Source organism: Nicotiana sylvestris, chromosome 9 (assembly GCF_000393655.2).
Source record: "Nicotiana sylvestris chromosome 9, ASM39365v2, whole genome shotgun sequence".
Taxonomy (NCBI): Eukaryota; Viridiplantae; Streptophyta; class Magnoliopsida; order Solanales; family Solanaceae; genus Nicotiana; species Nicotiana sylvestris.
This window is the reverse complement of record NC_091065.1, coordinates 21,202,606-21,215,317: the sequence shown is the minus strand read 5'-3', so window position 1 is coordinate 21,215,317 and position 12,712 is coordinate 21,202,606. Positions and strand designations below refer to the sequence as shown.

The 12,712-nt window shown below is 42.2% G+C and overlaps 1 protein-coding gene across 1 annotated transcript; it reads right to left on the bottom strand.

Annotated features, from left to right (window-relative positions):
* Window positions 1-3,261: 3,261 nt before the first annotated feature.
* On the bottom strand, window positions 3,262-3,672 carry LOC138877318 (uncharacterized). The gene is made up of 2 exons (XM_070156918.1): window positions 3,490-3,672; window positions 3,262-3,414 (listed from the first exon to the last, which is right to left on the bottom strand). Exons 1-2 carry the CDS (start codon window positions 3,670-3,672, stop codon window positions 3,262-3,264), a joined length of 336 nt encoding a protein of 111 aa, XP_070013019.1.
* Between the last annotated feature and the right edge of the window lie 9,040 nt (window positions 3,673-12,712).

The following is a 12,712-nucleotide window of genomic DNA, read 5'->3' as shown; positions in this document are numbered from 1 at the left end:
TGAAGAGCCAATGAGTTTTGCTTCCTTGTGTCCCAAGAGATGAGACATGATCATAGAAAGTGATCCATTCTAGAAGTGCTTTTCCTGTCCACAAGATAACCTGCATAGTTAGCATTAGCATACCCAATGAGATTAAGACTGTCACCTGAGGGGTAATACAGGACCAGGTCCTATGTTCCCTTAAGGTATCTCAAAATTCTTTTGGCAGCCTTCAAGTGAGATTCCTAGGGATTTGATTTTTGGGTTCTATCTGTGATAGAAATACAGAAAGGTCTAGGGAATTATGTTGTTGTCTAAATCAATAATAAAGGAGGATGATTATGTTATCGAGTGAATGAGAGCTTTTGTGTTTCCAAATTGGGACGAAAGTTTGATTAGCGGAGAAAAAGGGTAAATTAAGTGGATTTCCCTACACTCCTTGTCCTGCTACTTGTGGAGTACCTTGCGCTGCATCTCCAACTGTTTCTTCAGCTTTAGTGGTAGTAATTCAAGTACCAAGTTCCTCTTGAGAAGTGGAAGAGGATGTTGCATTGTCTTCACCTGTCACCTTCATCTGACTCATCATATCATTCTTCTTATTTGAAATATCAGATATTTCCCAAGGACCAAAAGTGGTTCATTGTCTTGATCATCACTGTTTCCTCCTTTGTTAGAGGAGGGTGTCTCATTGAATAGCACATGAATACTTTCTTCCACACAGTGTGCCTTTTTGTTGTAGATGTTGTGGGCTTTGCTTTGAAGGGAGTATCCCAGAAGGATTCCTTCATCGCTTTTTGCATCAAACTTCCCAAGCCGGTCCTTCCCGTTGTTGAGAAAGTAGAATTTGCATCCAAAGGTTCTCAGATGAGTTATATTTCGTTTTCTTCCATTGAGAAACTCATAGGAGGTTTTGTTTAGGAGGGACCTGATCATACACTTGTTCATCAAGTAGCAAGTTCTGTTTATTGCTTTTGCCCAGTTTTTTTGGCGATTCCCCTATCAATGAGCATTATCCATTCCATGTCTTCTAGAGTTTCCTTTCAACAACACCATTTAGCTGTGGAGTCCTTGGTGCTGAGAAGTTGTGAGTGATCCCATTTTCATTATAAGACTCATCAAATTTTGGCATTGACATATTCTCTCCCATGGTGAGATCTGATACGTGCTTCCTTCAGTTCCATCTCCACTTGGATCTTCCTGACAAGTATCGCAAATACCTCAAAAGTCTCTTCCTTTTCTCTAACAAACAGTGTCCAGGTGGATCTTGAATTTGGTAGCCCACGAACTAGGTTCTTCTGAATCAGTTCATTCAGAAGTAGGATCCTTGCGTGTCCCAATCCTTTATGCCAAGGTTTTGCATCATTGTCAACTACCTTCAAGCAGCTCATATCACCCGTTTGTAGGGATTTAAGGTCAGCGAAGTAGATGTTCTTGTTCTTTTGGCGACTAATACCACTTCACTAGTTACTAGATTGGTAACTGTGCACATTTAAGAACTCTACTTTGCTCCCTTTATCACAGATTTGAGACATACTCAAGAGACTGTACTTCAAGAAATTCACATAGCACACATTCTTAATCGAGTGTGATAGAGACTTTATATCTTTTCCAACATCGAGAATGTACCCCTCTTTTTTTTATTTCCACAGGATACATTCCCTTTCCTGTAGGGCTTTTAGTGAGTAACAATCCATGGTGTTTCTAGTCATGTGATTTTAGCATCCACTGTTCATGAACCATTGCAGTCTGCTTCCTCTCACTGTTCCCTGCACATATAAATCATAGGTTAGATTTAGGAACCCAAACTAGTTTGGGTCCCTTGTTATGAGAAAAGGGATGGATAAGAGTTTTTCTAGTCCATGTAGGCAATATTCGTTTCTTACGAGCGGTACCTGGTCCCTATTTAGTACTTACCTTTTCAGCAAACACTTTATTTTTCTGAACAGATTGAACGTTGGCCTGGCAATTTTCTTTAAAGTGCCCATTATTCCCACAGTGGGTACAAAGCCAGTTATCAGGAATAGTGACATACTCACTGTGAGGGTTGTAAGGAATTTTCTCCTTTTGGAACCCGATTCCCTGCCTATTTCTACTATTGTTGAAGTACATGGTAGTGACAACATATGAGGACCAGGCCCACTTTAGAGATTTCTCAAGATCAATTTTTACTTTCTCCAATTCAGCTTGAAGTTGCCTATTTTTCTCAATTTCACCACATATACGAGTTTTCACATCATTTAATTCCTTCTCAAGCTTGATGTGTGTTTCACTAGCTACTTCTTTCCCTTTCACAATACTTACAATCCTATGTTCTGATTTGAGTCCCTCAATGGTTTCCTCTAGATCAGCGATTATCACTAAAAAATCATTCCTCTCTTGCTCAGCAGCTGCAATTTTCTCTTCTATTTTTTTTTTATTGCTAAATCCTTCTATGGTTTTCTTCAAATCAACAACCACTACCATCAGATCATCTCTCTCATTTTCTACACTATTTATTTTTTCATTCAAAACTTCCTTTTCTTTTTCAAGATTAGCTATGGTCTCGTTTAGATCCACTACACATACCACCAGATCATCTCTAGATTGTTCAGCATCTCCTAGCCCTATGGTCAAGATCTCCTTATCATTAATAAGGCCATAATATGCATCAATTAGAACATTTGCTAATGACCTTAACTTCTTAGAAGAATAGGATTTCAGATTTTTCTGAATATCCCTGAAATTTATCTCATCATTTTCATCCTTTTCATCATCGTCAGACTGAGCCATCAGCGCAAACAGTGAGTAATATTTCGTTGCTTCAGTTTACACTGCCATCATGGAGCTATTTTCTGCATCTGGTCCCCTTTCTGATTCACTAGAAGAGTCTCCCCAAACAGTAAGAGCCTGCTTCATAATATTGTCAGCTGCACTTATTCGACTAAATCGTTTTTCTGGAACCGGGTTCCTTTTTGCTTCTTTGTCAGGTTTTTGTTTGTTTTGCTCCTATTTCAGAAGTGGACAGTCTTTGATGAAATGCCCTGGCTTTCTGCACCCATGACAGAGATCATTGTTCCTTGCCTTACTTGAACTGCCCCTTTTTGGTATACCATCATTTCTTCGAACCATCTTTTGAAACCTTTTAGTAAGATAGACTATATCACTATCTTCTTTACTTGAGTCACTGTTTTCAGCCTTGAGCACCAGGTTCTTTTCTTTCTTTGGCTTTCTCCTTTCACTTTCTTTCTTTCTTTTCATCTCGTATATCTTTAGATTACAAATCGGCTCATCCATGGTTAGAGTTTATAGATCTTTAGCTTCAGTGACGGCATTCACCTTACTCTCCCAAGATCCAGGTAGAACATTGAGAATTTTCCTTATAAGCTTGTTTCTGGGAATAACATCTCTAAGTGAATGAAGCTCATTTATGATGGATGCGAATCTAGTGTGCATATCCTATATAGACTCATCATCCTTCATCCTGAAGAGCTCATACTCAGTGGTGAGCATGCCAATCTTGGACTATTTAACCTGAGTAGTTCCTTCGTGTGGGGTTTGCAATGCTTCCCATATTTCTTTGGTAGAATCACAAACTGAGACTCTGTTGTACTCATCAGGTCCTATACCACATACCAAGATTTTCTTGGTACGATAGTTCTTTTCTACGGCTTTTCTGTCAATATCACTGTACTCCTTTCCGTCTTTCGGCACCATTGGTCTAGTTTCTCTAAGCTTCTTCATAGGAACATATGGACCATCACAGATAATGTCTCACAGTTCTGAGTCTTCGGCCATTGTAAAATCATGCATACGAGTCTTCCACCAGCCGTAGTACTGACCATTGAATCTAGGAAGTATGAAGGTTGATTGTCCTTCTTCAAAGTTGGGTGGAGAAGCCATTAAGATCCTTTCTAGGTGTTAACCTTTTAGAAAGAACCCGCTCTGATACCAATTGTTAGTTTACATGAGTCCACCAAACAGTAGAGTACCTGATCATCTATGAGTTTCTACTGAGAATCTTATGAAGCAGTAAGTAAAAGAGACACGAGATTTTTACGTGGAAAATTCCAACTTAAAGGGACAAAAACCACGACCTACACTTGTAGGCTTTCAAGTTCACTAACTTGTAATCACACTATTACAAGCCACTTTGTCATGACTCTATTACAAAGATTTCAACTTAACTAACTTGTGATACTCTTACCACAAGCCACTTTGTCACTCTCTAGTTACAAAGACTTTAACTTATGGCTAACTCTAGCCACAACACAAACTCAGAAGGTTTGTGATTTTGGGTTTCCTAAAACACAGTTTCTAAGAAAGCAAGATAGGAGTTACAATGAAGAACAAATAACAAGATTACAACTCAACTACAGATACACATAGACTCATTGTGAAACTGATTCTTTAGTGGAGTTGTATTCTTGTTCTTGATACACTTGTGACTTCAATGCTGGATCAACACTTTAATGCTTGAGAGAATATCACTAAATGCTCAAGTGAATATTTTGTGCTTTGCACCAGGTTGTTATAGTACAAAAGACATCACAATGGTGATGTCAATTCTTGTTACACGCTTCTTCCCAATAGGAAGTGACTGTTGCACTGTCAGCTGCACTGTCGCGTGTACAGTTGCAGGCAGTCACTTTATGCAGTTGCGTTCCAGCTGTGTAGTTCACTTGTACTTCTATTAGAGAACACCAAGGAATTAGGTCCTTGTCGTGTTCCATTTTGTAGCAGTTCATTAGCTGAAGTTCAGACTGAAACTCATTCATTTGAAATGTGTACCAAGTGAGTCAGGTTCTTTATCTGGTTCTTAACAATAAGTCTGTTAGATCATCAAAACATAAGAAGCATAAGGCAAAGACATTGAAACCCATCAGGAGAGTCCGATTTTATGATCATTATGACATTTCATAGCCCGTCTTCACAAGGCTCGAGGCATAACTCGAGGTTCGATCCCAAGAATTCCCTACGCTCGATCTTAAGGCAGCGCAAATTGGTGAATATCATGGACAAGTGGAAAATTCCCAAAGTACGTGGTCAAAGCTGACAAAGCCTGCAAAAATAGTACGAGTCCGTACCGGACCATTAGTAGTTGTACCAGCTGCGTTTCTTTGTAATAATTATATGTGTACCATGTTTGGATTCCCCCTTCTATATAAAGGGGACCTTTGTAATTTATTGCACACATGATATTCAATACAAGAACAAGAACATTCTCTGCTCTCTAACTTAAACATTCTCCATTGTCTTTCCTTTGATTTATTGCTTACATTTATCGTATTTTATTGATTGTTCTTCATTTATTATTTATCATTGATCATAAAGAGCCATTATTGAGGCCCGTGGGACTGTTAGTCCTCCATCGGACAGCCCAGTCAAGCACTCTAGCTCGACCTCGAGGCCCAACATAGGCTAGCTCGAGACCCCAATTCGCGGTCATTCGGTTTGCCTAGCATACTATCCTCAAGCTCTTACTTTACTTTCCTAGCTCACACTTAGAATCTATTTCCTAACAACTAGCATTAAAATAAATCACATAATTTTAGAACCACACAATCAAATCTAATTGTAATTACCATTTTCAAGGTAAATAGTTTGGCGCCCACCGTGGGGCTAAAAATAATAGTGATTGTTTTGGTGCTGGTTTACTAAAAACACAAGTTATTCTTCATACTTTTTCTTGTCCAAGAATCTTTGATTTCATGTCAAAATGTCTAACTCAGTGAATGAACCTGAAAACAACGGTCCTGAGGACCATGGAGAGCATGGTGTAGCTGTTCCAGGCGTCGGTGTACCACTGCGAAACCCTGAGGACGCACCAGAGCCAATCCCTGTGGATGTGGGCTCGCGTAACGCTCAACATGTCAGTATAAGATCCCGCTCTAACAGGAGTACGCACAAAGAAAACCAACAAGAAACCCGAAAAACTCCAGCCCGAGAAGAAAGAGAGGCAGACGAGAGGAACAAAACGAAAAAACATCCGTACATCGTTCATATGATCATTGGGGGGGGGGATGTTCCTCAAGGACCCGTGATCAAGCGGACAAAAGTTTCCGCTAAAATGGAAGGGCAAATTCGGGGCCGCATGCCCGAGGACATCCTTGCATTCAGTGAAGAGGATTTCGAGACCTTGTCTTACCCGCATAACGATGCCTAGTAATTTCATTCTCTTGAATAACATTCAAATTGAACATGTACTTGTGGATCCAGGTAGCTCGGCTAACGTATTCAGGTCGAAGGTGGTAGAACAGCTCAGACTGCTCAATCAAATCATACCTACCTCCCGAGTCCTCAACAACTTCGATATGGCTGGCGAAGCAACGAAGGGGGAGATCACCCTCCCAGTCAACATGTCCGATGTAGTTCGGAATACCAAATTCCATGTCATAGAAGGTGACATGAGGTGCAATACATTGCTTGGGAGGCCATGGTTACACAATATGAGGGCAGTACCGTCAACTCTTCATCAGATGGTGAAGTTTCCGACAAAAGACGGTATAAAACGGTATATGGAGAACAAAATGCGTTAAAGGAGATGTTCGCAGTTCACAAGGAGGCACCAACTTCTATACCCTCCACCTCGGAGGAACCGGAAGGCAATTAGACCCCCGAGGACGATGAAGAAGACTTCCTCGCTCTCACAACTTTCATTGCCCTCAAAGAATCGGACGCAACAAAATCAACAATTGAAGAACTAGAGCAACCTGTTTTGATCGAGCATCTCCCAGATCAGAAGGTATACTTGGGAACGGGATTAACCCCCGAACTCAGGAAAAAACTCATTCAATTTCTTATTAATAACATTGATTGCTTTGCTTGATCCCATTTAGATATGACAAGGATCCCACCGGAAATAACCACCCATCGACTAAGTGTCGACCCTAGGTTCAAACCGGTGAAGCAAAAAAGGAGACCTCAGTCGGAGGTAAAACACGTGTTCGTCAAGGACGAGGAACAAAACTCCTAAAAATAGGGTCTATCAGGGAGGTAAAATATCCCGAATGGTTGGCCAATGTGGTAGTAGTTCCCAAAAAGGGGAATAAGTTAAGAATGTGCGTAGATTATAAAGACTTAAATATAGCATTCCCCAAGGATTCATTCATGTTGCCCAACATCGATCGCTTGATCGATGCCATAGCTGGCCATAAGATCCTCACCTTTCTCGACGCCTACTCGGGGTATAATCAAATTCAGATGAATCCCGAGGATAGGGAGAAGACTTCGTTCATCATGAAGTATGGTACATACTGCTATAATATGATGCCCTTCAAGCTAAAAAATGGGGGATCCACGTACAACGCCTAGTTAATAAGATGTTCGAACATCAAATAGGCAAATCCATGGAAGTTTACATGATGATATGCTATTTAAGTCCCTGCGCGTAGAGGACCATTTGACTCATTTGCAGGAGACATTTGACATCCTCAGAAGCTACAATATGAAACTTAATCTCGAGAAATGTGCCTTTGGAGTGGGTTCAGGCAAATTAGGCTTCATGGTGTCAAATAGGGGGATTGGGATCAACCCCGACAAAATCAAAGCCATCAAAGAAATCACGGTGGTAAACAATGTGAAGGCCATGCAACGGCTGACCGGGTGGATAGCAGCCTTGGGCCGATTCATATCGAGGTCATCAGACAGGAGTCATCATTTATTCTCCTTGCTCAAAAAGAAAAATAGCTTCGAATGGACTAGGAAATGCCAACGCGCCTTAGAGGAGTTGAAACGATATCTGACAAGCCCACCTCTACTAAACACCCCAAAGGAGGATGAAACACTGTATTTGTACCTACCCGTATCCGAGGTAGCGGTAAGTGGTGTACTGGTTCGAGAAGAACAAGGTATGCAATTCCCTATTTATTATGTAAGTCGAACACTAGGAGATGCCGAAACCAGGTATCCACACCTAGAAAAATTAGCTCTTGCATTGATAAGCACATCTTGAAAATTAAAGCCATATTTTCAATGCCATCGTATTTATGTTTTAACAACATATCCTCTTCGAAGCATATTGCATAAGCCCGAATTATCGGGCCGACTAGCCAAATGGGCCATCGAACTCGTGGGGTACGATATTGAATATCAACCCCGAACGGCTATCAAGTCCCAAATTTTGGCGGATTCTGTCGCCGACTTTATGCACGCCGTCCTGCCCGAGGTAGAGAATGAACTTCTACTAAAAACGTGCACATCTTTGGGGTATGAACCTTGTTCACTAATGGTGCCTCGAACGCGAAAGGGTCCGGACTCGGCATAGTTCTGAAGCCACCTACGGGCAGCATGATTAGGCAATCTATAAACACTGCAAGGTTGACTAACAACGAAGCCGAGTATGAGGCTATGATTGTAGGTCTGGAATTGGCCAAAGACCTAGGAGCGGAGGTCATCGAAGCAAAATGTGACTCCCTTCTAGTGGTAAATCAGGTAAATGGGAACTTCGAGGTTCGAGAAGACAGGATGTAACGATAGTTAGACAAAATTCAAGTCACATTGCACCGCTTCAAAGAATGGACTCTGGTCCACATACCTCGAGAGCAGAATAGAGAGGCTGATGCCCTCGCAAACCTGAGATCATCTTTCGAGGAAGATAACATACTCCCCGAGGCTATTGTTCAGCTATCCAAATCGGTGACTGAAGAGGGCCATGCCGAGATCAACTCCATTAGCATGACATGGGATTGGAGAAATAAATATATCGATTATTTGGAAAGTGGGAAGCTACCCGTAGACCCAAACGAGTCGAGGGACTTGCGAACCAAAGCAGTCTGGTCGCTCGACGAGAATGGAACTCTATACAGAAGAACCTTTGATGGGCCCCTAGTAGTATGTCTGGGACCGGGGGACATAGATTACGTGCTCCGAAAAAATCTATGAGGGCTCATGCGGAAATTACTCTGGTGCCGATTTCTTAGTCCGAAAAGTGATCAGAGCAGGCTACTATTAGGACAACATGGAGAAGGACACCAAAAAATTCGTCTGAAAGTGAGACAAGTGCCAGAGATTTGCACCAATGATCTACCAACTCGGAGAACAACTATATTCAGTCTCGTCACCGTGGCCATTCATGAAGTGGGGAATGGACATCGTCCGACCCCTACCAACGACACCAGGTAAATCTAGATTTATTCTATTTATGACCGACTACTTCTCAAAATGGGTGGAAGCGCAGGCCTTCGAGAAGATAAGAGAAAAAGAAGTCATTAACTTAATCTGGGACCATATCATGTGTCGATTCGGGATTCCCTCCGAGATAACATGTGATAACGGAAAGCAATTCATCGGAAGCAAAGTAATAAAGTTCCTCGAGGACCTTAAACACCCTACCACCCATGTGCAAGCGGTCAGGCCGAGTCCACAAACAAGACCGTCATTCAAAACTTGAAAAAGAAGTTAGAAAATGCGAAAGGAAAATGGAGAGAAATGTTGCCTGAGGTACTATGGGCATATCGAACAACTCAAAACACAAGCACGGGAGAGACGCCTTTTTCTCTGGTGTATGGCTCCGAGGCTTTAATACCGATCAAGGTCGGAGAGCCAAGCGCTATATTTTGACATGTCACCGAGAGCTCAAATAACGAGGACATGATGCAGCCCTTGAACTATTAGATGAAAAGCGAGAAACTTTACTAGTCCGAATGGCCGCCCAAAAACAAAGAATCGAAAGGTATTGTAATAAGAGAACAAATCTCCGGAATTTCGGAGTCGGGGACTTAGTCCTAAGGAAAGTCACACTAAACACTCAAAACCCTAATGAAGGGAAGCTAAACCCGAGCTGGGAAAGACCGTACCGCGTCCTCGGAGTTATCGGCAAAGGGTCGTACAAGCTCAGTACCATGGAAGGCGAACAACTTCCTAGCAATTGGAACATATCAATGCTCAAATGCTATTATTGCTAAGGTGTCCTACGGAAGATACCAAAACATCCTCCGACTCAAATATCTTGGGGTTTAAAGCATGCATTGCACTCTTTTCCTTTGATCAGATTTTATCCCAAAAAGGGTTTCAACGGCAAGGTTTTTAACGAGGCTACACCTATATGCTACCTAAGGAGGACTCAACAAGTATTCAAAGCTTCTCTCCAATAACCCACGAATACTGGAGGGCATCCCCCCGGGAGATCGCGGAGATCGCCTCATCAGAAACTGACATCAAAATAAGCCAAAGAGGGTCTCGATAGGAAGATGATGTATCGAGCCAAACGGTCGAATGAACCATGTCCACATAGAATAACCAAACCCTTGACGGCAAAAACTATGTATACTTGTGCCAAGTAATCAAGGAATATCTTTTCCATCAAAACACTTTACGCTTCAAAGAAGTTTGCTATTTTCACAAGAAATGGCCCCAGGGCTAGAAATTTCCAGAACACTCAAAAATTGACACCAAAACTCGAAGCCATAAGACCTCCGGGCCGAAGACTTCGAGCTCATAAACCTTCAATGAGGAAACATCAAGTTTTCAAGGAACGACACCAGAGGTAAACACTTTCGACGTCTCAGGGACTGTCATCAATTGTCACCCCATCGAGCTATCAAAAACTCGAGGCCATAAGTCCCCAAGCGGGCAACCTCGAGCCCGAAAGCCCTCCTTGTGGCAATGCTAGAAAATTTAATACCTCCACGAGGCATTATCAATAGTGTAAGACCACCATAAGGCAACCTCGAGCTCATAAGACCTCCATAAGGCAATACCAAATCTGTACGACCTCAAGCAAGGCATGAATTATATTTATGCCAAGCAACATATCTGTAAGACCTCAAGTAAGGCATGTTGAAATTTATAAGACTTTACTAAAGACATAATCCCGATCTTAAGGTCAAGGCTATATATTTGAACTTGTAAGACCCCTAAAACGGCATACCTTCGATATAGATGCTGACGCTACCTCACTCGGGGACTAAAAGGCTACAGCCAAATACAATGACTACGATCACAAGGCTTTGGCCAAACTAACGTGACTCGGGGATGCCCCACCATCGCCACAAAATCACAGGCCTTTAATTACTTCAAAAATACTTTGAAAAAAAACGGTTAACCAGGCTAACCTTGATATAAGCAAAAGAGCTTCGATCATGTCAGCTCCAAACAATGAGAAGGCTTCAAAACAATTCAGCCATCGAGCGAAACCTCCTGAGGTGCTCACTGATCATTACATAACAACTCACAATCGGGGTTCTTATCAAACCATTGAAGAGTTAGATGAACACAAAAACTTCAAAAAAGTCTTTAACGAGGAAAAAATAAAGCCTATATTAGAGGTCGTACTGACCCAATGCGTAAGAGCCTAAGCGCCAACCTATATTAGAGGTCGTACCGACCCAACGTAGCCTAAGCGCCATCCTATATTAGAGATCATACCGAACCAACACGTAAGAGCCTAAGCGCCAGCCTATGTGAGAGGTCGTACCGACCCAACGCGTAAGAGCCTAAGCGCCAGCCTATATTAAAGGTCGTACCGACCCAATGCGTAAGAGCTTAAGGGCTAGCTTAAAAGAGCCTTAGGGCCGATTTTTAGACCTAAAGGTCGATGAACTCAAGTTGAAACTCGGCTCGGTGACTAAGCCTCAAACGATCAACTTATGACCATTACAAATCGCTCGGCAGTAGCGAAAACCTAAGGGTTTAATCTGAGGTCCAAAATTTCGGACCAATTGTCAACAAGCATAACAGTTTATTCCTAAAAAGCAAAGGAAAACAAGAAATGATGAAAAGCAAAAGGCTTTTTACATATATATTGAAAGTTCACAAGGGTGCATTGAAAGCTCCGACCATGGCCCCCGGGCCCTCAATGGCCTCTTCCCCTTCGGGGATTTTGCCTTCATCACCTTCCGAGCCACTGCTCGACTCACCTTCAGAAGCAAGCAGGGCCATAGCCTCCTCTTCTAAGGTCTTCACCCTCTCGATCGCGACAGACAAATCTATGCCCCCTGCATGTATATCCTTGAGAGCTTGCCTCTGAGACTTTAATCAGGCATGTTCTATAGCTCTGGTCAATTGCAGCTCGGCCTCCTCAGATGCCTTCCTAGCATGAGAATTTGTAGCAACAACATCCTCTTTGTGCAAAGATACGCACGCCTCAGCTTTAGCCCTGATCTCGGATAGTGCAACAACTAACTCAGTGTGAAGATCTTTATACTTATTGCTCTCCGCCATCGCATAATGAAGTTAATGTTTGACTGAAACCACCTCCCCATGGAGGGTATATCTCTCAGAGGCTATCTCACTCACGTGTCATTTGAGTTCAAGAATTTTAGAGTCTCTAGCTCGGAGCTCCTCCCTCATTAGGACATTTTTCTTCTCAAGCTGCATAGATCAGCCCAAAAGTGTTAAAACACTAAAGTCGGGTAAACGTGTAGACAAAAACAAATGGAAACTACATAACCTGCTCATTAAGAAGAGTCCTCTCTCGGGACGCCGCCTCCAAATAATCTCGAAGGCCACAAAGTTCCTCCTCCTTCTTGGTAAATAGAGCTCGAAGCTCATCGACTTCCGAGGTGAACTTCCTGTGCTCACCCTCGTAGCGAGTCAACTCAGCTTGGAACCTAGCAAAGGTCTGATTATAAAGCATCATGGTTGGAACCACGAAAGAAACAAAGTTAGAAAGATTAAGATCAGGACATCAAGTAGAATTTACAAAAAATTACCTACTCATAGAGCCTATCGATCTCACTGAAAATAAGTGAGGTGTCGAGCTCAGGGTTTTCCTCAGGCGTAGCAAAAGCCTTTAAAACACATCTTTATCTCCGAC